General features: G+C 36.7%; 3 protein-coding genes across 5 annotated transcripts in view; all 3 read left to right on the forward strand.

Annotated features, from left to right (window-relative positions):
- LOC122843117 (transcription termination factor 1, mitochondrial) overlaps positions 1-2,280 on the forward strand; it is a 41,688-nt gene extending 39,408 nt beyond the window's left edge. For both annotated transcript variants that reach the window (XM_044137638.1, XM_044137637.1), the window contains exon 2: positions 422-2,280. In XM_044137638.1, coding sequence (XP_043993573.1) covers positions 427-1,578 — 1,152 coding nt within the window. In that variant the 5' untranslated portion in view covers positions 422-426 and the 3' untranslated portion in view covers positions 1,579-2,280. The remainder of the gene's footprint in view (positions 1-421) is intronic.
- The window catches only part of dus3l (dihydrouridine synthase 3-like (S. cerevisiae)), a 51,145-nt gene extending 39,361 nt beyond the window's left edge, over positions 1-11,784 (forward strand). The window contains exons 1-16 of one of the 2 annotated variants that reach the window (XM_044137636.1): positions 2,391-2,687; positions 3,327-3,436; positions 4,138-4,408; positions 4,510-4,861; positions 6,512-6,582; positions 6,678-6,773; positions 6,933-6,974; positions 7,704-7,856; positions 7,937-8,053; positions 9,783-9,848; positions 9,965-10,075; positions 10,406-10,502; positions 10,636-10,711; positions 10,947-11,135; positions 11,343-11,471; positions 11,549-11,784. In XM_044137636.1, coding sequence (XP_043993571.1) covers positions 3,357-3,436; positions 4,138-4,408; positions 4,510-4,861; positions 6,512-6,582; positions 6,678-6,773; positions 6,933-6,974; positions 7,704-7,856; positions 7,937-8,053; positions 9,783-9,848; positions 9,965-10,075; positions 10,406-10,502; positions 10,636-10,711; positions 10,947-11,135; positions 11,343-11,471; positions 11,549-11,621 — 1,923 coding nt within the window. In that variant the 5' untranslated portion in view covers positions 2,391-2,687; positions 3,327-3,356 and the 3' untranslated portion in view covers positions 11,622-11,784. Of the gene's footprint in view, positions 1-2,390; positions 2,688-3,326; positions 3,437-4,137; positions 4,409-4,509; positions 4,862-6,511; positions 6,583-6,677; positions 6,774-6,932; positions 6,975-7,703; positions 7,857-7,936; positions 8,054-9,782; positions 9,849-9,964; positions 10,076-10,405; positions 10,503-10,635; positions 10,712-10,946; positions 11,136-11,342; positions 11,472-11,548 lie in introns of those variants that run through there. The other variant, XM_044137635.1, reaches the window with a different exon arrangement.
- Positions 11,785-13,122: 1,338 nt separating this feature from the next.
- Positions 13,123-25,197, forward strand: cndp2 (carnosine dipeptidase 2). The gene is given in 12 exon segments (XM_044137639.1): positions 13,123-13,234; positions 14,576-14,657; positions 16,141-16,284; positions 16,503-16,665; positions 17,996-18,084; positions 21,861-22,061; positions 22,615-22,699; positions 22,775-22,878; positions 22,957-23,121; positions 24,102-24,243; positions 24,349-24,496; positions 24,872-25,197. Coding segments are annotated over 11 exon segments (1,368 nt in total). The 5' UTR covers positions 13,123-13,234; positions 14,576-14,597; the 3' UTR covers positions 24,939-25,197.
- The last annotated feature ends 336 nt before the right edge of the window (positions 25,198-25,533 follow it).

Below are 25,533 nucleotides of genomic sequence, written 5' to 3' on the forward strand. Positions count from 1 at the left end.
CCAGGAGGCTGATAAAAATACTACTCTTTGGAAAAGTTTTAGAAAATTTATGAATAGTTTTTCTTTCATTTCAAAGTAATGTACTCCTGTGTTGGTCTGTTACATAGAATCCCAATAAATAGTTTGAAGTTTGAGTTTGTGATGTGACAAAATGTGAAAAAGTTCTAGATTTACTTTTTCACAGTATTTGGAAAGTAAATATAATTTTCCATTAGTTACTGTTAATGCACAAAAGTAGATTTGAAAATTAAAATTGCTCAAGGACCTGAACAGAAAGAATAAGTGAACATTAAAACAAACAAGACACTTTATTATAACTTTCTTATTTACATTACTGTGTATTTTGTACCATTTATAACCAAAGAAATGCTATAACATATGTTGTTTTGTTTCTTTTAAATGGACCTCTGGTCCCTTTCAGGAAAAATGGCTGCAGTTTCTGGTATAAGAACCCTTATTCGTATCCATCATTCACTCGTTCTGCAGAAGAGCTTTAGGCATTCACCGCTACAGCTAGCAACAACCTGCATCACCTGGAGGCATTGCAGTGGCAGTAATGACCCAACGCTGCCATCAGACACTGAGAATAAATCTCTACTTGAGAACCTAAATGTGTTGGGAGTGGACTTAAAGTTGGTGCGCCAGCGTCAACCAGGTGTTCTTCGAAGGTCCTTCACCAACGAGATAGGCCTCGCTCAGTTCCTGCAAGAAAAAGGCGCCAGCCGCAAAGCAATTGCCAGCATCGTGTCCCGTTATCCCCGCGCCATCACCCGGTCACTTGATCACCTGGAGGAACGCTGGCAGCTGTGGAGAAACGTCTTCAACACAGACGCTGAGATCGTGAGCATCCTGGAGCGCTCACCCGAGTCTTTTTTCCGTTCTAGTGACAACGAGGACTTGAAGAAGAACATTGCTTTCTTGACCTCATTGGGATTAAACTCCAAAGACCTTCATCGGCTGCTGACCACAGCGCCTAGGACGTTCTCCAACACCGTGGAGCTGAACAAGCAGATGGTGGAGTTTCTTGAAGACATCTGTCTGGAGCTGGGTGGAAAAAATCCTGAACAATTTGCCGCAAGTATAATATCTAAAAACGTGTATATGCTAATCAGAAGTACTAAAAGAGTCAGGACCAACATTAACAATCTGAAAACCTCTCTGATGTTAAGTGATGCCGAACTGCTAGCTCTTCTGGAGGGAAAGGGAGCAGATATTTTGGACCTTTCCAACGACTATCTGAAGAAAAACATCCACAACCTTGAGGAGAAGATGTCCTTACTAGGCTACAAAAACAGCGACATGAAAAAGCTAATATTAAGCTACCCCGCGATTGTCTACATCGGCGCAGCCACTCTGAACTCCAAACTGGACTGTCTTTTAAAAGGAGGAATAACAATAAAGCAGATTTTGAAGAAGCCCAAAGTCCTGGACTATAGCACCCAGAATATCACAGAGCGGCTGAAGGAGCTGGAGAGAATTGGATATGACTTTGAGAAAAATGGGATCAACATCCTGGACTCCAGCAAGAAACGATTTGTAGCAAAGATAGAAAAACTTTCTGGATTTTCTGTGGCGTGAATGCGGCAGATTTTACTGTGAGAAAAGATAAAATATATCCGTGCATGTGTGGCTACATTAATCTGCACCCCTAGTAAAGATATGTAAAAGGTCTTGTGTACAGTAGAATAATTTTACACAAAAAATATAAAAATTCAGTGAATATCAGTGAATTCAATTTTGGGATAGATGTTAAGAAGTAATTATTTTAACAATTCCTTTAATAGTTAAACTAATCATAGCAATGTCTGTATTTTTATAAGTTGAACAAAATTTTCAAAGTTTTTATTTATTGATTTCCTAAGTTTAAAATCACATGCATCACAGATGCCAGTTTTTATTAGTCACTATGCTGGTTGAGTGAAGATGATTGTGAAAGATCTAGAAACATCTTCAAGGCTAATTTTTAGCATAGCAAAAAGTGGCTTAAGCTTACACAGTTTCCATGACAACCATTGGATGCGACCCAAACAGTTAAAATAACTTCAGTTAACGCACCACTTTTGTAATGATCTGTACACACATAAGAATATCTCACAAGTGGATATTTTTGACTTTGCCCAAAGAAATGTATAATCTCTGTAGCTTTATTTAAATAGTTTCAGGTGCCTTTTGCTGTTGACTCGCAAACAAAATGAAGTAATGCTTAACAATTGATCATGTTTTTTAGCATGTTACTGTTTATTATGGATGATTATTTCTGTATTAAAGTAAAAACAGACATGCACTTTGTATGCCAACTTATTTTCATATCTGTTCGAAATTTACTTCAAAAAATACTTTGGAAAATAGAAACATTGTCGGAGATCTCCATGCGGAACCTTTCTTTAGACGTTCTCTCCGGGAATAATTAAACTGATGCACATCGGTTACCACAAGGTGGTGAAATTTAACTGCCCGGTTTGCATGTTAGAAAGTGAATTAATATAGTTAACGTTGTCTGTACAGATTTCCTTTGCAATTGCACCTCCTAACGAGGCAGGTTAAGCTTTTTATTTAACAGTAAGTTAACACCTAGCTTGCGGAAAATCGCGCTTTAACTTGTTAGCTTGCTAGCAGAGCTTTGAGTTCACTACTGCTAGAGCAGTTCATGTTCTAGTAACTATTTTGACAACTTAATAAAGAAACAGGTAAGTGAGAGAGTTTGTGGACTGTTAATCTAATCAACTTGATACGTAAAGATTTTGTATTTTGACTGCATTAAGTGTATCATAATATACTGGAGCTTTGCTACTAAAACGAAGAGCAGCTAGGTGCAAGTTAAACGTGTTCAGACTGAAGATAATCAGAATCAAATCTCCAGGATAACTGGTATAGTGGGAATTAAGAAATGCCACGAACACACACATAAATACGTGAAAATATTGCATTAAAAAAGCTTGTAACAACTCAGAATGATTGTGTGTATCGATATAATAGTAACTGATTAGAAGTTAGCGTTTATTTTTTTAAATAGAAAACTGGAACTGTATTTATTTGTTCTACAGTCAGAGAAGCTTGAGCTCATCGTGGTTATTTAAGTGATTGACCACAATGATACATGTTAAAGAAATTTCACACACATTCTCACAACCAAATGCCTTTGAAAGTTATGTAAATAGTGCCCAATCGGTGTAATTTAATCTAAAATCTCTCTAAAAATAGAGTGGCATATGAAACAAATGTCCAATTATTACATCTACAAACCATATATGTTTGGTACCGTTCTTTTCATGAAACACACAGTTATATTCTGCTTCATCTGTTTATCTTTTATCAAAATATTTCAGAGTAAGAATAGGGAGTGAGTCTTTGACCAAATGATGGAGGCATCAGTGGAAGACGCCACAGAAACAGCAACACATGTAGCTGTGAAAGGTGAAGCTGCTATCAAACAAGAGTAAGTAACGTTCATCAACACTGGAAACTATAGTGAGCCTTTGTGAAGCTAACACAGCAGAACTCAGTGAAAGTTTTTACTTTTGTCAAACCAGTTATCTTTTTATCATTTTCCACTTATGCAGAATGCGATAAGTATCTGCACTGTCAGTAGTATTTGGGTATTTTTCAATACGCAATAGAAGGACTTGTTGCTTTTGTTTAGGTGGTGACTTTTTTCTCACTCAAAAAAAAAGCACAAGAAAGCCTGTAAAAGATTTTTACAGGCTGGAATTTGATTTAAATGTCTTATAAATCTACATAAATATAGGGAAAAAGACAGTATTATGAAACCTATTATTTTCATAATGTTCCTTTCATCCATCCATTTTAATGGATCCATTCCTCACATTGAGTTTGAAGTAAAATGGTTAGAGAACTCTGGAAATTTCGGTCTTAAGACAATAAGAAATTTTTATTGGGGAAATATGTAAGAAACCTCCTTAAAGAGAAATTGCATACATTCTGTTGACTGCAAATGTTTTATTTTTATTATCAGAGTTAAAAACAACCAATAGCCTCATAGAGACACATAAAGTAATTGATTTATTAAAAATTTTTGGCTTATATTTTGGCATTCTTGACAAATATTTTTAAATGTTGCTTTTGGATCTGTTTTAAAAGTATTTTAAAACACTTTTTAACTTACTTTTTTGTTTCCAGATTTCTCACCACCAAAGACGCATTTCATGGCTTTCTGGATTCACAATGGCAAGGCTCCAAAGGAGAAAAAGCCGCTGAAAATGAGACACAACAACAGAAAAAGGATCCCTTTGTGGACGAACCTGAATGTAAAAAACCCAAACTGGACCCTGAAGATGTGAAGAAAACAGAAAAACAGGATAAGAAAAGATTTCGGGGTCAGAATAAGTCGAGGCCACACATAAAACCCACCACTTATGAAGAAAAGCGACTGTGTTCGTCAGTCATTCAGGTAGATTGTATCTCCTGCTTTTTTTTTTCAGACGCAGCATGCAATTCTTTCAGATTCCTGTAAATGTTGATTATTCTCTTGACTTTTTTAACCATTCCTAGAAAAACGGTGAATGTAAGTTTGGGGACAAATGCATCTTTTACCATGATGTTGCCGAGTACTTGGCCAATAAGCCTGCCGACATCGGGGAACGTTGTTACCTCTACGACACATTTGGAAAGTGTGAATACGGGCTCGCCTGCCGCTTCGCCAAGGCGCACACTACAGCTGAATTTAAAACCATGGAGAAGGCAGAGCTGGTCGAAGCTTACGGAGGAAAGACTTTGGTGAAGAACAGCCTGAGTAAAGATCTGCAGTATCGCCTGAGGAAACGTTCTGTCATCTTCAAAAAGTCAGAGGAATACCTGAAAACGCTTTCAAACAACAAAGATCAAAAGGAACAGCAGGGCAATGGTAAGATACAGAACTGTTTCTGTTAAGAGTCACAAAAGTCCTCATTAAGTCATATTTTCTGCTATTCACATGAATTATCAACCGTCTCATCAATTTGCTCAACTCTGTAATAAACATAAGCAGATTCATTAAAGTTGTTGAATTTCTTACAATAGATCCACAAATACTAAAGTTTCTATTAAATTCAGCTTATTTCTGTAGCTCCCGTTCAGGAAAAATATTTCTTCTAGACTCAAAATAAACTGATCCAATTGATAATTTAAATACATTCAGCTAAAATAAACCTTATTTGTTCCAGTACAACCAAATCATGAGTAACAATCATATCCAACCACATACAATTCATCTCAGAGCTGGACGATATCTGAAAGACGTATCACAATATAATAATTATCGATTAGTTTTTAGTTTTAAATATCTGAAATACTTCCAAACTGGTGGCAACACATGTCCTGTTTTATCCACAGTTTGTACACAAGTTTGTTTGTTTTTTTGAGCAGTTATGAGGCACTGTGCCAAAATCTGAAATTGTTACTGCGCCAGTTACTCAACAAGTTGTTGCTAGGTAACCAAGTTAGTGAGTGGGTGAGTTGCTAGGTAACCACAGAATGAGCGAGTCACTTGATTCCACCAACCTTGCTTAAGTTGTGAGAGGTTAAGCGGCTAAAGTCTTTATGAAGAAGCAAGTATTCTGTAGTAATATTCTATCAGACATATTATCTATTGATATTGATCATGTGTCTATCAATATACATATTGTTAATAAGTTATTGCCCATCCCTAATTTATCTCCATTCAAATTCAGTCCATTAGATAATTGGTAAAGAGTGATTTCTTTAAGGGAATACAGACGTTTGTATCAAAGTGCTTACTCATTTTGAATACATTTGTAGTGGGAGTTGTGAGGAACGAAAACCTTTAGCAACCATGAAGTCCAGGAATGAGAAACAACTTGTTAAACACGAAAACAGTAAACTAGAAATACTTTCAATTGGAAAAAACATTAAGGGTGTACAAAGTTAATGGCAACAATAGTTCTGAGAATGACTCAATTTTATTTTGTATGTAAAGATAAAATGATGCGAGTACACGTAGTTAATGGCAGCAGTAGCTTCTTTGAAAGATTTGCAGCTAAAAACAAGAAAAAGAAAATCGAACAGATTGCAAATAAGAGAACTTTAGTACAAAAACAAAAAATTTGAAAGTGCACCGCTGATGGCAGCAATAATTACAAATAATACAGAAACGGAGAGCAGCTGGAAAAATGTAGAGCTGAGGAAAACTGCTGTGTAATTTTAAAATAAAATCTGGGATAATTTTCTCTGTGATTCTTTTGTGTTTTGACTTTTAATGCTTCAAAAAATTTGTTTTCATTTAATTCATTTGCTAAGAACTTCTATAATTTTGACTTTTGTTGTCCAACATCAACTAGGCTTCATCTTAAGCTCACAATCTTTAGCAAAGAATGAAGAATCTCAAGCTAGTTTTATTTTTAATAAAATTACACGCATGTTCCTTTTACTGAAAGTTAACAAAACAAACTTTCTTGAAAAACGTCAAAGGTTGCATCAACTTGACAATATGGATTTATCCAAACGTGAAAAAATAAACAAATTTAAATGTGATAATTCCTTTTTATTATTTATTCAGGTGATGTTTGTACAGCAGAGGTATCTGCAGAGCCAAAAGAAGAAATTCAGCATGTTTCTACAGAAGAATCGGTACAGCCTTATACTCTTAACTACATTTGCTGCAGAGTGTCTCATTTATTATATTTTTAAGGGTGTATAAACTTAAATGTTTGCTCTGTATCTAGCTGCCCACCTGTCCAGATATCCAGCCGCCAGTAAAGACTGTAGGCCCCCTAACTGATGCCGACGTTATCAAACTGCGGCCCTGTGAAAAGAAAAAGGTAAATATCAGCCAAACTTTACTCCAAAGTTCTTTTAATTCAATTAACAGTTTTTCCAGAAGTGCTAGTCAGAACCCGTAGAAACCAGCAGAGACATATTTAGAAAGTTGGGAGTATTTTTAAAAGTTCTATATTAAAGGTTATGTCTGTATGTTCAAGGTGGATTTCCAAGACAAGCTCTATCTCGCTCCTCTAACAACTGTAAGTGAAAACAGTGCTTGTTTAATTTATGTTTAAGTTTTTTATAATTATAAACTTTAATGTGTTCTTTGGGATTTTATGTGACTAACACAAAGTAGTGGAGTGCAATTATTCTTGCAAATAAGTCAGAAAAGTTTAGCACTTCCTTTACTCTGATACTTTAGCATGAATACAATTCCTACACTAAGACATGGTGACAGCAGTGTCATGATGTGGGATTGTTTCTTCTATGTTTCTTACAGTGTTTCTTCTATGGTAAGGATTAGCTTCACCTTTTCAGCTTGTACGAAGCCAAAAAGAGAGTAATTGTTTATGGATAACAACCATAAACAAAAAACTAGAGAAAAATTGAAGTACAGTAATGTGTTAGAATGGCCTAGTCAAAGTCCAGATGTAAAGCTCATTGAGAATCAGTGGCAAGAAATTCAAAAAACGATTTTCTTGGACACTTTCTAACCAACCCAATCATGGAAACAGGGAAAAAGTTACTGCAGTGAAAAGTGGATCAACCTAGGAACCTGAATATAAATGCACTCCACACTTTTAATATTCTTATGATATAGTTTAAAAACCAGGTACATATATAGAGTATTTAGTCTGTCACATAGCATCTAAACAAGCATATTTTAAGTGGATTTAACATGGTTTAAGGTGTATAAATAGTGATACAGGAAACTGTAAACCCTGACTAAACCGCCATATTGTTTACATCCAACTTTGTCTTGTCAGTGTGGGAACTTGCCTTTCCGTCGTGTGTGCAAGCGCTTCGGCGCAGACATCACCTGCGGGGAGATGGCCATGTGCACGAATCTGCTGCAGGGGCATCAGTCAGAGTGGGCCCTCCTGAAGAGGCATGAGAGCGAAGATCTGTTTGGTGTTCAGGTGACGCTTTTCCCACTTCAGAGTTCAAGCGCAGGTTTGTGTGACTGGACCTGGTGCTGAAGTGCGAGGTGTTATTCCAGGTTGAAGGCTGTTTCCCTGACACCATGACCCGGTGTGCGGAGCTTATCAACAACTACACCGACGTTGATTTTGTGGATATCAACTCTGGATGCCCCATTGATCTGGTTTATAAGAAGGTGAACTCTTATTTTACCTCTCTTTTCTCATCAGATTAGTTGTGATTTTTCTTTTTCGCGTTAACATTTTTTCTTCTCTCACTTTGAAAATTGTGGCCCTGTTTTGTCGAGTCTTATTTTCCCATAACAAACACAAATTAAACATCAAGAGCTGCTATATTATGGCAGGGACCTGGGCTGGACAATATGACTGAAAAAGCTTTCAATAATTATTGATTAGTTTTTTGTTATAAATATCTGAAATACTACCAAACTGGTGGCTTGTCATTTCCTGTTTTATCCACAGTTGTTACTCCACAAAGTTGGTTTTTATTTGTAAGCGGTTATGAGGCACAGTGGCAAAACCTTAACCTTTCTACGTCAGTTCCTCAACAGATTGTTGCTAGGTAACCAAGGAATGAATGAGTTGCTAGGTAACCAAAGAGTTGATTCCATAAACTTTGCTTTAGAGCTGCTAAGGCACATATGTCAGAGTCAAGGCCCGCGGGCCACATCCGGCCCGAAGATTTTTTACGGCCCCTCGGATGATCTTGATTTATTATTAGAACCGGCCCGCAGACCGCAGCAAGCCGGCACCCCGTCTGAAAAAAAATATCTTCCTTATTTGAACTGTAAGTAGTTCTTTAAATGTTCTGTGAGATGATGTACTTACCCATGTATCCATAACAACCGGAACTTTCAATATCCACCAAGTTATTGCCGAAATATACCGTCTATTTAAACGAGTGCCCCCCGGATTAATTACACTCTCTGCAGGTGCAGCTGCGAAGTTACCGTATTAACCAGATACTTGCTGGAAAGTGCAACGCCTCCCCTTTCAGAAACCGTTGGAATTTTTCCACTTAGCGCTACGTGTGGCGGAATTACGGTACTGCAAATTTAGATGTGTCGCCGGCGACACGTCCGGTCTAGAAGGGTTATTAGCACAGCAGTCATCAGCATAACTGTAAAATTAACTTTCAGATACCCATCAAAAATGGCAAAAAGGAAGGTGGACACTGAGAACCGGGGGTTTCAAACAAGGTTTAGAGTTTATATTTAGAGTTTTTACTCAGTTCAAGTTTAAAAGTTAAAGTTTAATATTTGTTTTCACTGCATATTACTTCTCCTTGATGAAAGTGTTGTTTTTGATTAATAGATTTTTGCACTTTATTTTATTGTATTTCAATCCAATTATATTTTAAAAATATTTCAGTTGTGTCTGTTGAAAATTAAAGATTACTGACAGAGCCATAAGAAAATATTGCTTTATTTATCTGATCATATTGGAATATATTTGTTAGGTTTTCAGTAGGTTCAATTAGGTTCACTAGACTATATGCGTCATTTAAAAAAATTTAAATGATTTTTAAATCATTGATTTAAAAATCAATGATTTAAAAATCTGATTAAATCAGTCTGGTCTGATTTAATCAGTCTGATTTAATCAGACTGATTAAATCAGACTGGCCCTCGGCTTGTAGCAAATTTTTTTATTTGGCCCTCCGTCCATTTGACTTTGACACCACTGTGCTAAGGTCTTTCCTCTGCCTACATCTCCCAAAATGCTGTGTGATTCCGGTTCAGAGTTCAATGAACATTTTGTATGTTGAATATTGGATATTCTATCAGACGTTTTATCTATTGATATTGATCATGTGTCTGTAGCAATATTCGTTGTTTTGATTTATTATCCAGCCCTAGCAGAAACTGTTGAACTCATTCAGAGTTGTTTTTGTTTGTGATTCAGGGTGGAGGATGTGGCTTGATGACCAGAACCAGAAAATTTGAACAGATTATCAAAGGAATGAATTATGTAAGTACAGAAGTTTTTTTTAATGTATTTGCTGCTGGTTAGCATGAAATGGTGATTTAAAGTTAACAGCATTAAGAGATTGAACAATTTAATGTGGTTCTTGTTTCTTCCTGAAGGTCTTAGATGTCCCTTTAACCGTCAAGATCCGCACTGGTGTTCAGGAGAAGTCCAACATCGCACACAAACTCATCGGAGAAATGAAGAACTGGGGCGTCTCCATGGTTACAGTGAGTCTCGTCTTAAATGACTGTAGAAATGAACTTGACAATGATGAGTTTTGAGAAGAAATCTCAAAAGAAGGGAAATTTTTATTACATTCTCGTATAAAAAGATTTCTAAAACTAACTGTTGATTAGAAATGTGCAGTTTATTTGTTATTCAAGAAAGTTTTAAGCGGTAGACAGATGACAAAACTCCTAAATGAAAATGTTATTTTTATGAATTCCCAAGTGTTTTCACCTCATTTGTAAAGTTATGTTTTCCTTCTCCACCTCTATGTTTGTTATTTTTATAGACGTACTGCACATGTCAGTCATAATGACGTTGTTGTTTTGCAGCTGCATGGCCGGTCCAGGGAGCAGCGCTACACAAAGTTAGCTGATTGGGACTACATCAGCACATGTGCCAAGCTGGCCGACCCTGTTCCACTCTTTGGTGCGTCAGTTTGTCTTGTTTCACTTTTAATTCCTATGGTGGAGGAATCTGAGTGTTGACATAAAGGCTGTAAAATCTTTTAACAGGTCTAAGGATGTAGTTTTACTGATGTAACTTGTTTTTGTTGGTCCAGGTAACGGAGACATTCTGTCTTATGAAGACGCAGTGAAGGCAAAAGAGACCGGTGTTTCTGGCATCATGATTGCAAGGTTTGAATTGTTTGCATACTTTAAGGAGAAAGTAATGTGAGCCACTGGATTTACAGTCATGATCAGAATCATAACCCTCTTTCAGTTTTACTGTTTTTACTTTTTGGGAATCACTTAAATCTGTTTCCATTGGATTTAAAAGGAAAAGTAGTATTAAACTAAAAAATAATTTAGATTTAAATGTTCTTCGTAAATTGTAGTATTATTTTGTTTAATGTTGTATTTTTGTTCTCAGGGGTGCCCTAATCAAGCCTTGGATCTTCACGGAGATAAAGGAGAGCCGACACTGGGACGTCTCGTCCAGCGAGCGGCTGGACATCCTCAGGGACTTCACCAACTTCGGGCTGGAGCACTGGGGCTCCGACACGCGGGGTGTTGAAAAGACCCGAAACTTCCTGCTGGAGTGGCTCTCCTTCATGTGCAGGTCTGTAACATCATCATCATCATCATCATCACACTTTTAAAAATATACATTTTTTTCACCTCCGTTGAACTGGTGATATTCATGCCTGCTAATATCCTAGTGAAACAATCATGATAAAATTTCCAGTATGTGATGGCAGGTTCTCATTGGTTGGAGTGTATTTAAACTTATTAATCCTTAAGCATGAACAGCTGTGTTTTTTTATAGATATATTCCTGTTGGGTTGTTGGAACGAGTTCCTCAAAAGATCAATGAGCGGCCGCCATATTACATGGGCAGGAACTTCTTGGAGTCCCTGATGGCCAGTCAAAATGTTGACGACTGGATCAGGATCAGGTAAGAGCCAGAACATTTAATTAAGTGAAGTTCTTATTGTTAAATTGTAATAAATATCTTCTGTGTCGTCGTTTCAGTGAAATGCTCCTCGGACCTGTCCCAAAGAATTTCAACTTTTTACCTAAACACAAAGCAAATTCCTACAAGTGATTTTCTATCAAGTGATGTGACTAGAAGAGTCTGTTTTTTGTTGTTTGTTTTTTGTTTTTTTTTAAAATAACAGATTATGGAAGAAATGTTTTAGAAATTCCAAAGACTCCTGCAAATCCTGTTTAAGTTGCTTTGTGGAGCAGAATAAAGGAGTTACACTTCAGGTGTGGTTGTTTTCTTTTCAATGGCATTTAGAATGAAAAGACTTTACATCAGGACAAAGACACAATAATCCTTGATGATTCACTTCTACGCATGTAAGCTACTTTGCTGTTTGAATTCAGCCGGTCAGACATTTTACATCCTCCTCCAGTGACCCGGACCTTGTTTAAGGTTGGTGTCTGTCACATGGGATCGGTCACAAGTGGGCAGGAAATATTTTTAGTTAAATATAGCATCTGATTGTAGCAGTAATTCAGTAAACTGCTAAAAATCCCAGCTGTTTTTGATTAATTGGTCACACCAGTCATAATCTGTATCTGTTCTTTTTAAATGAAGGAGCAGTCATACAACTGTTATTTACATGCTGTTGTACATTTTGCATTTATTTAAAATTTTTATCCATCAGTAGCAAACGGGAAGCGTCTATCACGTGAAGAGTCACGCAGACATCGGCATAAATGACTGACATCAGCTGAACTGGAACCAACTGGAAACCACAGGATCAAGAACCCCCACGCGATGAGAATACAGAACGCATGTAAACGGCGCCGCCATATTGCGAGTGGCCTTTTTTTTTTTTTTTGTCCACAAAATTGCGTAATAAGCCTCTTTTACTTTATATATTAAGCTATGAGTTTTTTGTTTGACTACTAAATTAAAAACATACAAAACTTCAATCGGTTTGAGGTGTGTATAAGAGTTATTTTAAGTTTATTTCTGGTTTAAAAATGACAAAAATTTGATTTTATTCACATAAAAAATCATAACCAATGGAAAAGCCTTTGAAATTTCTTTGTCAACTTTCTTTTTTAGGAATATAATATTTTGTGTTTCTTATTTTCTGTTTTTATACTTTTATTATGTGTGAATCTGCATGCGCTGACTTGTCAATTTGCTGCTGGTATGTCTGAATATCACCTCTAAGAGACAATAAAGGTTATTTCTGTTCTATTGTATACAATTTTATTTAGACAACAGATTGCATATTGTTGACACTGCAAATATAGACCTACATTTACAAACACATTAAGCACATTAATTCGGCCACTGAAATAACTTTCGATAATATTTCAAGTTTTCTTAGTTATTTCTTATTCCCATTAATACATTTAATTAGGTTTAATTCTGTCTATTTTCAGTGGTTTAAGTACAACTAATCTAAATTCCTTTTAAAAGTTTTGTATTTGTCGCAGATATTGTTCATTTTTGTCTCAGTGGTAAGTAACACTGATCATAAAATCAACATGTATTAAATAATTAATAAAAGGGTCTGTTTATCCAGGGAAAAACTGTTTGCAACCATGTTATTACTTTTGAAGGCGAAGGTGCCACTCACAATATGGCGGACTCGCTTACGCGTGGTTTCAACGGAACCCCGAAACCAGTGCTGCAGCTACCCTTCTATGTAGAAACCGGAGCATTTACAAAAGAACAGCGCTTGACTTGCACAGGTAATATTGACAAGCTCTTTTAAAGCTGATACGTTGTCAGGAATGGCATCTTCTCAGTCAAAGCTAAAATATTAGCTAGTTAGGAAATGTAAGAGCTCTCAGCCTGCTAACCCCTGTTGTGTTAGCCTTCTAACAGGCTCCGTCATTTCTGGAAAATATTTAAGTTTGTATCAGTTTCATATTGATTACCTTAAACACTTGAGTTCAAGTTATATGTTTTACTAAAGGCTCTTTAGCCCAAATACATGTTACGATATTTATGTAGGTACTTCTAGCGCTGTACCAACTTATGAGCTCCTTGTTCTGAGTTTTCAGAGTTGGAGGAGAACAGCTTTAAATATGTGTTGCTTTGTAACATTGTTTATACATTTTTGAAATATTGCCCCTTTTGTCAGGTTGCAACCACAATTTTATTTTATTGAGATTTTATGTGACGGACCAATACACAGTATTATGTACTTAGAAGTTGGAAGAAAAAGCTTTTAGGGTAGATTTTTCTCTAGATTTATGTCTGAGCTTTGACTGGGCCATTCTAACATGTTAATGTGCTTTGGTTGAACCACTCAGTTGTAGCTCTGGTTGTACTTTAGGATTTATTTGAAGCTCCAGCTTCAATGTCCATGCTTAAGAACAGCATCACCACAGCATGATGCGTCCACCACCATGTTTCACTTGTTCTGATTTATTCTTGTTCTGAGATTTAGTTTTCTCACAAGTAGGCCAGAAAGTTGAATTTTGTTTTTATTGGTACAGGATACCTTCTTCCTCATAATCGGTCCCTATGTCTTGTAGAATAGTTAAACTCGACTTCTCATGGCTTTATTTTAACAATTACTTTATTTTTGTCACTGCAAAAAACAAATTAAAAGTAATTTTGGTTTGTAGTTTCTAGTACAGATATCTTAGTACACTTAAAATAAGACAAAACTACCTTACCAGAAACATCTCAGCAAGATATAGTTCCTTAATATTGAAAACAGAAAAAATGTCTTGTAAGTGAAATAATCTGGGAAAAGAAGAGAATAATTACTACTTTGTGTTGGTGTATCACTACTAAAATACACTGAAGTTCTTGGTTATAAATGGAATATAATGGAAGTATCTCTTTCTACAGAATACTGTAGACCTTCACTTTACGTTGCACATGACAAGCAGGAAGTTAAATGTCTCTGATGCAACTTTCTCACATGAGTCTTTTTCTTTTTTTATATTTATTTTCTCCTTTGACTCGAGGAGTTTGTGCAAAGTCAGCAGGTTTATTGGTGGGCGTGTCTTTGTGCTCTCATATAATTGCTCTGAGTCAGAGTTAAACTCACCACTCTGCCTGGTTTAAACCCTCAGCTCCTGTCTGTCGTTGGGAAAAATGGCTCACCTCCCAGCACTTTTCAAATATGTGGACGAAAACCAGGACCTCTACGTGAAGGTATGATTTATCATCCAGTATTTAAATGTAAAAGGTAATTAAAGTTAAGGTAATTTTATTTGTATAGCACATTTTCAGCAACAAGGCAATACAAAGTGCTTTACAGGATTTAAAAGAAAATACAAAACAAAATAACAAACCAAAGTAAAGAGCGAAAGAAGAAAAAGCTAAAAAGCTAAAACTAATTAACAGCGACCCATTCTCCAAGGCGCTGGGAGAAAGAAGAAATTCACAGCTACTCAAAGCCTTTGTGTAGCAGGTGTGGTATAATTCCTATACCAAGACAAGTAATTGTCCTCTGGTCTAATTCCTTTTCTGGGTTGGGAGAATAGGAGTCTAAAAAGTAGTTGCTAAGGTATTTTTTCTGGGTTTTAAGTTCTCGGTATGGGCACTTATTGTCACTGCACTGCACTGTAAATGCAAAATGGCATTTAATAGAAAATAGTGAGTTGACTTAAATCAGTTTTCATGAAATTGCTATCCATTCTCTCTTTTATTAAGTTACTCATAATTTGAGGGTGAAACTCATTCAATTTGAGCTGGATTAATTCAGAAAAAGTACATTTTTGATAATTCTGCTTGTGTTGGAAAGCACTTTGACTGAATTCTGCCTCCATCCAAGTACAAAAACTTCTTTTGAGTTTTTTATTTTTATTTTCTGGAGCCAGTAATTTATCTAATTTGATTCATGATAAAGAAATAATCCTGACGTTTCCATGAAGAGGAGCACATCCACGCAGCAGAACATCAGAACAAGTCTCCATGTGTCATTTTATCTTAATGTGTTTTTTTGAGCCATTAACACAATTGGTTGCATTTATTCTACATATAAAAGTCCCAACCTAGAACCTTTGTATTGTGTTTCTGGTATTCTTTGAAGCAAACGACAGTGATGGTTGAGAATGAATTAATCTTTAATTTCCATTTCATTAAACAAAAATATTTTTTGTGTAGATTATGTATGTCAAATATTTGATGTAATTAGTAATGTTGTGACGTTGGAGAGCTGTTGTTGAGTTGGGTTAGGGTTAGGCTGTGCTGACGTGTTGAAGGGTAAAACAAAACCCACACATGGAGGCTTCGGTCACAGGCTCAAATCCCGACCTGATGACCTTTGGCCTCTTCATTACAATTTCCTGTCTGCTTGCTTTCAAATAAAGGCCAATAAAACGTAAATAAAAAAAATTAAGTGAGAGAAGAAGGACAAGGACTCAAACAGGAAAATTGGTTTGTATAGTTCTTTTGTGTTGGTTGTCCTACTTGATTTAGTACTGCTTACTTAAAATAAATGAAGTTTACTTACTCACTTTGCACATTTTTTTAATTGAGATGATCTAGTTATATTTTACGGGTATGTGCCAATCTCTGCTATTGTAAAACCAGTTGTTAAATTTAGCCTAACTCTCCAGTGGCTGGTTTTCTACTCAGTCTAGAGAACGGTTGAAAAGCCTTTGAGTAGCCGTGAGTTTCTTCTTTCTCCCAGCGCCTTGGAGAATGGGTCGCTGTGCAGAGTGTGTCCGCTTGGCCCGAAAAGCGCGGGGAAATCAAGAAGATGATGGAGATGGCAGCCAAAGATATCGAGAGGCTGGGGGGGACGGTGGAGCTGGTGGACATCGGGAAACAAAAGGTGATGATTTAACCTTCCTTATGTTCCTGAGAACGCAAATTAAGTTCAAGCTGATTCGAATAATTATGTTACTAATTATATTTTACGCCTTTTTATTGGTTATGATCAATACATGACTATAAAAGACTAAAGTAACATCCAGTATGATACCAGAAAAACACGTTATAACTGCTTGCAGTTCTAGTTTATTTTGAATATCCAGTGTTTTTTTCCCGCAGCTTCCCTCTGGTGAGGAGATCCCTCTCCCTCCCATCATCCTGGGCCATTTGGGTTCGGACCCGGCCAAGAAGACGGTGTGTATTTACGGCCACCTGGACGTGCAGCCTGCTCAGATCGAGGACGGCTGGGACACCGAGCCGTTCACCCTGGTGGAGAAAGACGGTACGTTCAGAGCAGCTTTGAAACGTAATATGCAAAATCACAGGGCTGAAAGTGAAACAGCTTTACTAGAAGTCAAGGTAAGAGTCTGGAATCGTTTCTAAAGGTGTAAGACTAAACCCAGAAGGATGAATTTTGAGGTTTCTGTTTTCTTTGTGTTACCTTTGGCTGCATTTTGAAGACATGCAGTATCTTATCTGCCTGACATAAAATATCTGAATGTCCTAATGATACGATTAGACTTCAAATTATGCCATCATACTGCTATTGAAGCGTAACATCTAAGAAAAGTTGACTGCTTTTCACTGCTTAAGGTAAAAAATGCTCCAATCCATCGTGTCTGTAAAGATCAAGGTTGCTGTTTTTACTTTAATTTCTCAAACCTAGCTTTGCATTTTGGCGACGTTGTGCTTTTGTCAACGTGTAATCATGTCTTAGATGGCTGCACATATTCAAAGTCCATTTCAGATAACTTTATTTTCTGAGCAGAGCTGCATTTTCTTATCTGAGGATGTCAGAGGTCAGGTTGAACTGAGCTGACTTTATTTTTACTGCTACAGGTCGGTGACAAAAGCTGGTTTTCTGTTAGTTCATCAACAAATTTACTGTAAATATCAGACCAAGACGGCCTGCGTAAATACAACAGTCATTCAGACGATGTCATGTCTTCAGATAGCTCAAATTTGAGTGAAACTTAACCAAAAACGACAATCCGTCGTAATTAAGAGAGAGGGAGTTACACAGCGCCAGGTTGGTCTGAGCGGCTTACTTACGACAATAAATTAAATCATTTGAAAACTGCTTTTTGTGATTGTTCAGGTTATTTTACCCCGATATTAACATTTGTTTAACAATCTAAAGGATTTAAATGTGATAAAAAAGTGAGGAGTCAAACATTTTTTCACACCAGGATCTGTTGCTTTGTTTTGCGTTAGCTGGAGTTTGAATAAATCTTTGTTTTTTATAATCAAACGGTGGTAAAACGTCTCCACTGGTATCAACCGATGCTGAAGCTTTCATTCTGCTCTTTGGTAAAAAATCAGCTGACTGAAAGTAACACATTCACTTCCTTCTGACTCTTACTTGCTCAGCGATGTTCAGTTTAGCCTTTAGCTTCTTTCTGCTTCCTGTCTAGTCTTAAAAGACTAAACATGACATTTAAACCAGAATAAAGGATCTGGTGGCGACACAATGCTTTCATTAAGAACTGGAAATTATTTTAATTCTATATTTTTTGCAATGTTTTGTGAAGTTAGTCGATGTTATAATCGAATTACAGGAGGCAGTGAAGAAAGAAAAAGATGCAAATAAAACCTGAGTTGTGTGTTTGTAGGTAAACTCTATGGAAGAGGATCCACTGACGACAAGGGCCCGGTGCTAGCCTGGTTTAACTGCATCGAGGCCTACCAAAAGATAAAGCAGGTACGGTTTTTACTATAATATAAATTAGATTGATCTGTGCTTCTTTTTTTCTAACACAATTTGAAGTTTTCTACGTTTACTGAATGTGCTGACTCATCTTCACAATTTCCAATGTTTTTTAATGGGATTTCCTGTGTCAAACCAATGAAAAGTAGTGCACAAATACCAAGTGGAAAGAAAATAAACTCTATTACGTTCTTTGGTATTCATGATTCTGCAACTTTTTTGTCCACTTTACGGTTGTGTTCTGCTTTGTTGCAATATTGGTGCGTTGAAACTATTGCAAAACCGTTTTGGTTTCTCTTTCACCTTTTCTTCTCATCCATCCATCCATTATCTGAACACCCTTCTTCCCCAATGGGGTCGGGAGGGTTGCTGGTGTCTATCTCCAGCTGCGTCCCGGGCGAGAGGCGGGGTTCACCCTGTACAGGTTGCCAGTCTGTCACAGGGCAACACAAAGACATACAAGACAAACAAACATTCACACCTAGGGAGAATTTCAGAGAAACCAATTAACCTGACAGTCATGTTTTTGGACTGTGGGAGGAAGCCGGAGAACCCGGAGAGAACCCACCATGCACAGGGAGAACATGCAAACTCCATGCAGAAAGATCCCCGGCCGGGAATCGAACCCAGGACCTTCTTGCTGCAAGGCAACAGCTCTACCAACTGCGCCACTGTGCAGCCCCCTTTTCTTCTCAGTGAAAGAAAAATAAACCTTCTCAATGTGACATTGTGAGTTGGGTGTGAGTAAATATCAGCTTAAGTTTTTTCGACTGTTTGAATGCCAAGGCGCCCAGGTCTGGTATCTCCTGTTGGCAAGGAAAACATGAGCTGATCACGATCATGCTCTGATTAAACAGCCGCTGTATGTTATTGCATAGCATGTGAGAGCTAGTATGTCTTCACATGTTCAGGTATTTTTGCTTCCTTTCCAGTTTATGTATCATACAGAAAGTTATGCAAGCAAATAGTTTTGTTTGCTTCATTTCCTTTAAATTATCCAAGATTTGTTTTCGTGATTTAAATGTTAAATAGTTCAACCTAAATCCAGCTGGTTGTTTTAGATTGCAGGCATTGATTATTGATCTGTTTTCTCTACTTAGAGATGGTTTAGAAATAATGTCAGGAAGCACAAATAAAGATAGATGTCAAGATTTTAGTGAAACACTGAAGTAAAGAAATGCAAACTGATTTAATTTATTTTCTCACTAAGAAAGTCAAGTCAACGTTTTACCCAGAATGACTACAAAAGTACTAAAGTATTTTTATTTTTTATATATTTGTTGGTTTCGACAGTATTCCACTTGTTTACATGCTATTAGTTCGTCAGACACTTTTGTGCTGCCACCTTGTGGACAGCTATAATAATAATAATAATTTTTAAAAAGCATAAATGAAGAATATTTAACCGGTCTTTCTGTATTATAACTTACAGATAATATAAGAATAAAAATATAGATAATGTCAAGTAACAGTTAAGGACTCACTTAGATGTTACATTTGTGAAATATTGATTTTATACTGATTTTCATAATATCTATCCATTAAATTGAACATCATGAATGACTGATGTTTTTTACCCAAAATTTGAACTGTTACTATATTTTCCTTTAAAATACTTCAGCAGCAGTCAATGTTTCTATAGAAAAGGTTTTTATTTTGTTATTAAAATGTCAGACTAACCAACTTTGTAACCTAATAAATATATTTTACAAGAAAAGCTTAATTTTATGGGTTACAGTTAGAATGTTTTTTATTTTCTCAGGCTTATAGGGACTCTTTTGTACCAGAGGATGCTGCAAAAGGATATTGTTAGTCTTCTTTCACTCAAACTAAAATGAAAAAGTAGCAGAAAATCCAGACTTTTACTTTGTTGAGATTCGTATTCCGTGGGTTTGAATGAGACCCAAGTATCGATCCCTGTGGCACCCCACATAGAAGAATCTGAAATTGATTAGATGTTCTTTTTGGTTCTTTTTCTTTCCTCCTGGATGAGTAGTTGGTGTGCTTTTGGAGTTATTTGGTAGATCAGCCGCTCCTGGGAAGGTTCAGCAACTTTTTTAAAAACAATATAGAATTTAAACAAACACTGTAAACTAACTTTCTCGCAAATCTCCTTCAGCTTCCTTCAGAAATTAACTTCTTAGGAGTGTGATCTGGAGCTTCTTAGTCAGTGTAAATTATGTCCTACAACAGTTCTTTTATCCAGGTTTAAAAATTCACGACAGCATGTGAGTACCAAGCCTGGGTTTAATCATTATGTGAAGGCTGGATGTGCTGCAGTCGTGTCGCCTGCATTTCAGGACGTTTTACTGAGAACTCTGAAGTCGTCAGCAGGCAGAAAAACAGAAAACTGACCCACATTAGCACAGGGATAATCCACTTCTGAATTGGATCTGAGTACATTTGGAAAAAGTTCTCATAATGAAGCGTCTTCATCACCTTTAACTTTCCTGGTTTCAGCTGTTTACGGCCCACTGAAAACTTTTTTAGATAAAAATTAACCCTGAGATTTTTCAGTCGGGCTTTAAATGACTTTATAGCACGTAACATGTGCTGCTGAGTGTTTTTTTTTATTGCATCCTCCTGGCAACAGAATCAAGGGACCTTGTGATTCTGGTACTTTGAGATTTAAAGGGGATCTATTATGCAAAATTTACATTTTGCATGTTGTACTTCTATTTGGTCACCATCCTCCTCTGACCTCTGACCTCAACCCTATTGAGAACCTTTGGAGTTTCCTCAAGCAGAAGATCTGAGGGTGGAATGAAGTTCATATCAAACAGCAGCTCTGGGAAGATATTCTGACATCCTGCAGAGAAATTCAAGCAGAAACTTTCCACAAACTTCAGTGGATGTAAGAATTGTGATATCAAAGAAGTAAACATGTAACTCAGTCTGTTAAGATGTTTTTGATTGAAATAGATTTTGATTTTAGTACATGTGACCACTTAATGCTGCACATTCAAAGAATGACTGTTTGCAGTTCTTTATAATCCATAAAATGTTTAGAAAATCTGCTGTGCATAACAATTTGGAACATTGCATTTTGAGTTTTTTATTTTTGAAAAAAATACTGTTCTCATAGGAAGCTTTGTTCAGTAAAAGTTGTTTTGTACTGTAATAGTTCATGTCTTGAAAATTATACTGACCATCGTTTGCATTGATCATTTGAGAAAATCTGAGAAAATATCACTTGCATAATAATTTAGAACACGGTGTAAAAACAACAAAAGCGCTGAAAAAGAAAACAATTAGCTGTTTATTGGTGTCTAGAAAATGAGCTGTTTCAAAAACTTAACGAATGTAACATCAGAAATCAGGCTCTGCCCGTCACCTAGCAACCCCAGTGAAGCCCAGCCTGTTACTTAGCAACCTAAGCTGAACTCCAGCACATTAGGTCAGCTGGTCAGTTTTGTTGTTGACTTGCCTTCCAGAAATCACTTGCTGCATTCTCGTTGGTTGTACAGGAGGCTCCACTTCTGCTTTTCAGAGATGTATGGTTGCACAATTGCACATCTGTTTGCAGCCATTTTCACGTGAATGTAAACGTTGAGATTTCGGGGCGTGGCCAGCAGCAGCTTATTTAGATTTAAAGTGACAAGAAGCCCTAAAATGGTTCAATCTGAAAAAATCTCAAATAGGCAAAACTAAAATGTCATTATCTAAGAATGATTTTGTGTGAATAAAATGCAATGAACATGTTTGGTTTAGCCCATAGATCCATCCTAACCTGTTAAAGAAAGTACCACATGTCTTTATCTTTCCTTCAGGATCTTCCCATCAACATCAAGTTCTGCTTCGAGGGGATGGAGGAATCTGGGTCTGAGGGTCTGGACGAGCTGGTGTTTTCCCGAAAAGATTCGTTTTTCAAAGACGTGGATTATGTCTGCATCTCTGACAACTACTGGCTGGGAAAGACCAAACCGTGCATCACCTACGGCCTCAGAGGAATCTGCTATTTCTTTGTAGAGGTAAATTCACCTCATCAGTAACAAAATGCAAAAATGCAGCGTGAATCCAGCAATCTGAAAGAAATGGGCAGGAGAGTTGGACTGGGAAACCTCTACTGAAGACTGAGCGTAATGCAAGCAAAACCCTGCAGAGGGATTCTATGAAATTTGTAAAAGATATGAAAGAGTTTAAATAAACAGAAGTAGTTGAAGGATATTTCTACATTTTAAAGTTTCTAGCTGAATGTTTGTAGAAGCAGTTAACTGTGAAAGAGTGCAACGTTTTTAGCAGAATTTTTCTGAAATTACTGGATGTTCTATTCATTTCAATAAGGCCCAAGATGATCACAAAATGCTGAATATTTCATAAACGGTAGAAGAAGTTAATACCGAAAGACGTGGCTGTAATGTCCTGAATGAGCAGAATTTGGTAAAACCTGAATAGTTGAAATAGAACAAAGTGTGCAGATGTAGTTAAGTGGAGAAAAGGTGCATTGAGCATTCACGCTAACAAACAGCTTTTTATCTGAGCTGACATTTTTACACATTTTCTACATTTCCATCTGAATCTCAGGTGCAGTGCGGCGAGAAAGACCTTCACTCCGGCGTCTTTGGCGGCTCGGTTCATGAGGCCATGACTGATCTCATTTCTCTCATGGGTAAATAGGGATGATTGTGTAATTATACGTTTTTACAGTTCTCGTATGCTAACATTGTTCTCTCTACCCTCACAGGGTCTCTGGTTGACAAGAGAGGAAAGATTTTGATTCCTGGGATGTACGACAGCGTGGCTCCTCTCACAGACGAGGAGCAAAACTAGCTGCTGCATGACAGCAAGGTGAGCAAACAACCTGGTATTTACTTCTCTCCCTGCCTCATTCAGAACCACTAACACTTTGCTTCTTTCTCGTTACAGGAGCAAATCCTGATGCACCGCTGGAGGTATCCGTCTCTTTCTCTGCACGGCATCGAGGGAGCTTTCTCTGAAGCTGGAGCCAAGACTGTCATCCCCCGCAAGGTCATCGGTAAATTCTCCATCCGCCTCGTCCCTGACATGGACCCCAAAGTCGTGGAGAAGCAGGTAAATGGTAAAATATGTGTTTGACATCAGAGTGATTAATTTTAGTGCAGCGTTTTGTAAATGTGGGGTCAGTAAAACCTCAGAGAGAGAAGTCAGCCATGTCTAAATATATAAATATATGTCATAAATATGATAATACAATGTTTTAAATAATAAACAGTCATATGAATCTAAAATAGCTAAGAAGAGATGAGAAAGTAAAATGTTAAGTTGTCCTGCTTGTGTGTTTCATTTTTATTCTTTTGTTTCCTCCTGCCATCCCTTCCTTCTCACCAACTTATCTCTTCTTCTTTTCTGTTCCGTTCTTCCTTCTTTCTTTTCTTCTTTTCTATTTTTCTTTTTCACCATTTTCTGCCCTTTATTGTTTTTTCACGCGTTCCTCCCGGTCCTCCTGCTTTCTTCTTCTCTAGTTTGCATGTTTACTTTCTAACTTTTCTTATTTTTTTACTCCTTCTCCTCCACCTTTGACTGTTTCTTTTTTGCATACTTTTTTCCCTCCCTTTTTCCATTTTTTCTTGCCTCATTCCCTCTTTCCCTATTTTTACAATTCTTAATTTTTTTTCTTGCATTATTTTTTCCATTTCTGTTTTCCTTTTTTCTAATTTCCTTCTTTTTTTCCTTCTTTACTTTCTTCTCCTATCTTGATTTATTCTTTCTTTTCCATCATCCTGTTTGCTTTTCTTCCTCCCATTTTCATTTTCTGTCTTCTTGTTCTGTCTTTTCTTTGTTCCTTTCCTTCCTTTCCTGTCTTCATTATGCAGATTAACTGTGAAATATGCAGTAAAATTCAGTTTGTTTAACAATTAAACAATATTTAATAATTAATTTGCTTATATTCTGATGAAATAGTTGAATCTTGCATTAAATGGGACATTTAAACAATAAAACCAGTTTCAATCTGTCTGCTGATGTTTAATTTTGGTTTTAAAAACACCATGTTTGGTTTTTACTCAGAGTTTCTGTTTATTATTATTATTTAGGTGGTTGATTACGTGCAGAAGAGGTTTGCTGATCTGGGAAGTCCCAACAAACTAAAAGTAACGATGGGCCACGGGGCCAAAGCCTGGGTGTCCGACTTCAACCACCCTCACTACATGGCTGGTCGAAAGGCCATGAAGACAGGTTGGTTCAAATCTTTACATACACGCGTCTTCCTAAACAAATCAATATTCTACTCATTTGTTCATATGGACGGTTACTTTCCTCCGTCTGCCTGATGCGGTCCAGTTTTCGGGGTGGAACCGGACTTGACCCGTGAGGGCGGCAGCATTCCCGTCACTCTGACCTTCCAGGAGGCGACAGGCCGGAACGTCATGCTGCTTCCTGTTGGATCCTCCGACGACGGAGCTCACTCACAAAATGAGAAACTCAACAGGTTCGTCACGAACACAACAAATGTCATTTCAATGAAATTAAGAAGTAAATAGAAGAATTCAAGGTTTCCCCCAGAAGACCTGCTAAGCCCGGTCACTCGTCCAGCCACCATGTTTTTGAGTTAAAAAAATGTTTAAAGTTAACAGGAAGTTTGAAAATATCACCTGATAATTATGTGTTATTGAAAGATTTGAAGATTAATACCTGAACACCAACTATAAAGTCTTAAAAAAATTCAAACATTAAAAAAACTTAAATGAATAAGCAATGCTAAGCCTGATGGCCCGCCAGGCTTATAATCCACTGAGGAAAACGCTGGAATGGTTTTATCATCTTGCATAATTTTCAATCTTGTTCCTTTTTATTTGTTTTCCAGATCAAATTACATCCAAGGAGTCAAGATGCTGGGGGCATACTTCCATGAAGTTTCACAGCTGGAATGAACTGATCACGTCTTAAATGTCTTTGTCAGAGACGCAATCCTCTTAGTAAACTTTTTACTTTTCAAATTAAAGTACCTTCTGTAGATTAAGACAATAAACTCTTTTTCATTCTTACTCTGTACTCTCCTGTTTAATTAAAGGATGTATCGTTCAGATCAAACTTGATTGATTTTTCTAGCATTTTTTTTTTTTTTTTAAAGTTTCATGAAAATGTTGTAATTTTTATGTGAGATTACAGAATAAATGAAAATGAAGATTATTTCAGTTGCTTTGGAGTTTAATCTGCCATTCTACATGTGGCGCTGGATTGTTTTCTGCCTAAAATTGTTGTAAAATTTTTTCAGTATATGAATTTATAAAATAGTAGATATTTATAGTATTGATTTTTACAAAATAAGTTTTACTTGTTGTGAGACTAAAATTAGACTATAAGATTATTGGCAAGAAATAACAGTTATGCATATGAATTTGGATATTTTTATTTTTATTTTGACTCTTTTTGAGCTGTTCAAATCTTACACACATTTTCCAAGACAGTCCAAAACTATTATTTTTTCCCTCCATATTTAGGTCTGTTAAATCTTTTTTTAACATT

The sequence above is a fragment of the Gambusia affinis genome, linkage group LG14 (genome assembly GCF_019740435.1).
Source record: "Gambusia affinis linkage group LG14, SWU_Gaff_1.0, whole genome shotgun sequence".
In the NCBI taxonomy this organism is placed as follows: domain Eukaryota; kingdom Metazoa; phylum Chordata; class Actinopteri; order Cyprinodontiformes; family Poeciliidae; genus Gambusia; species Gambusia affinis.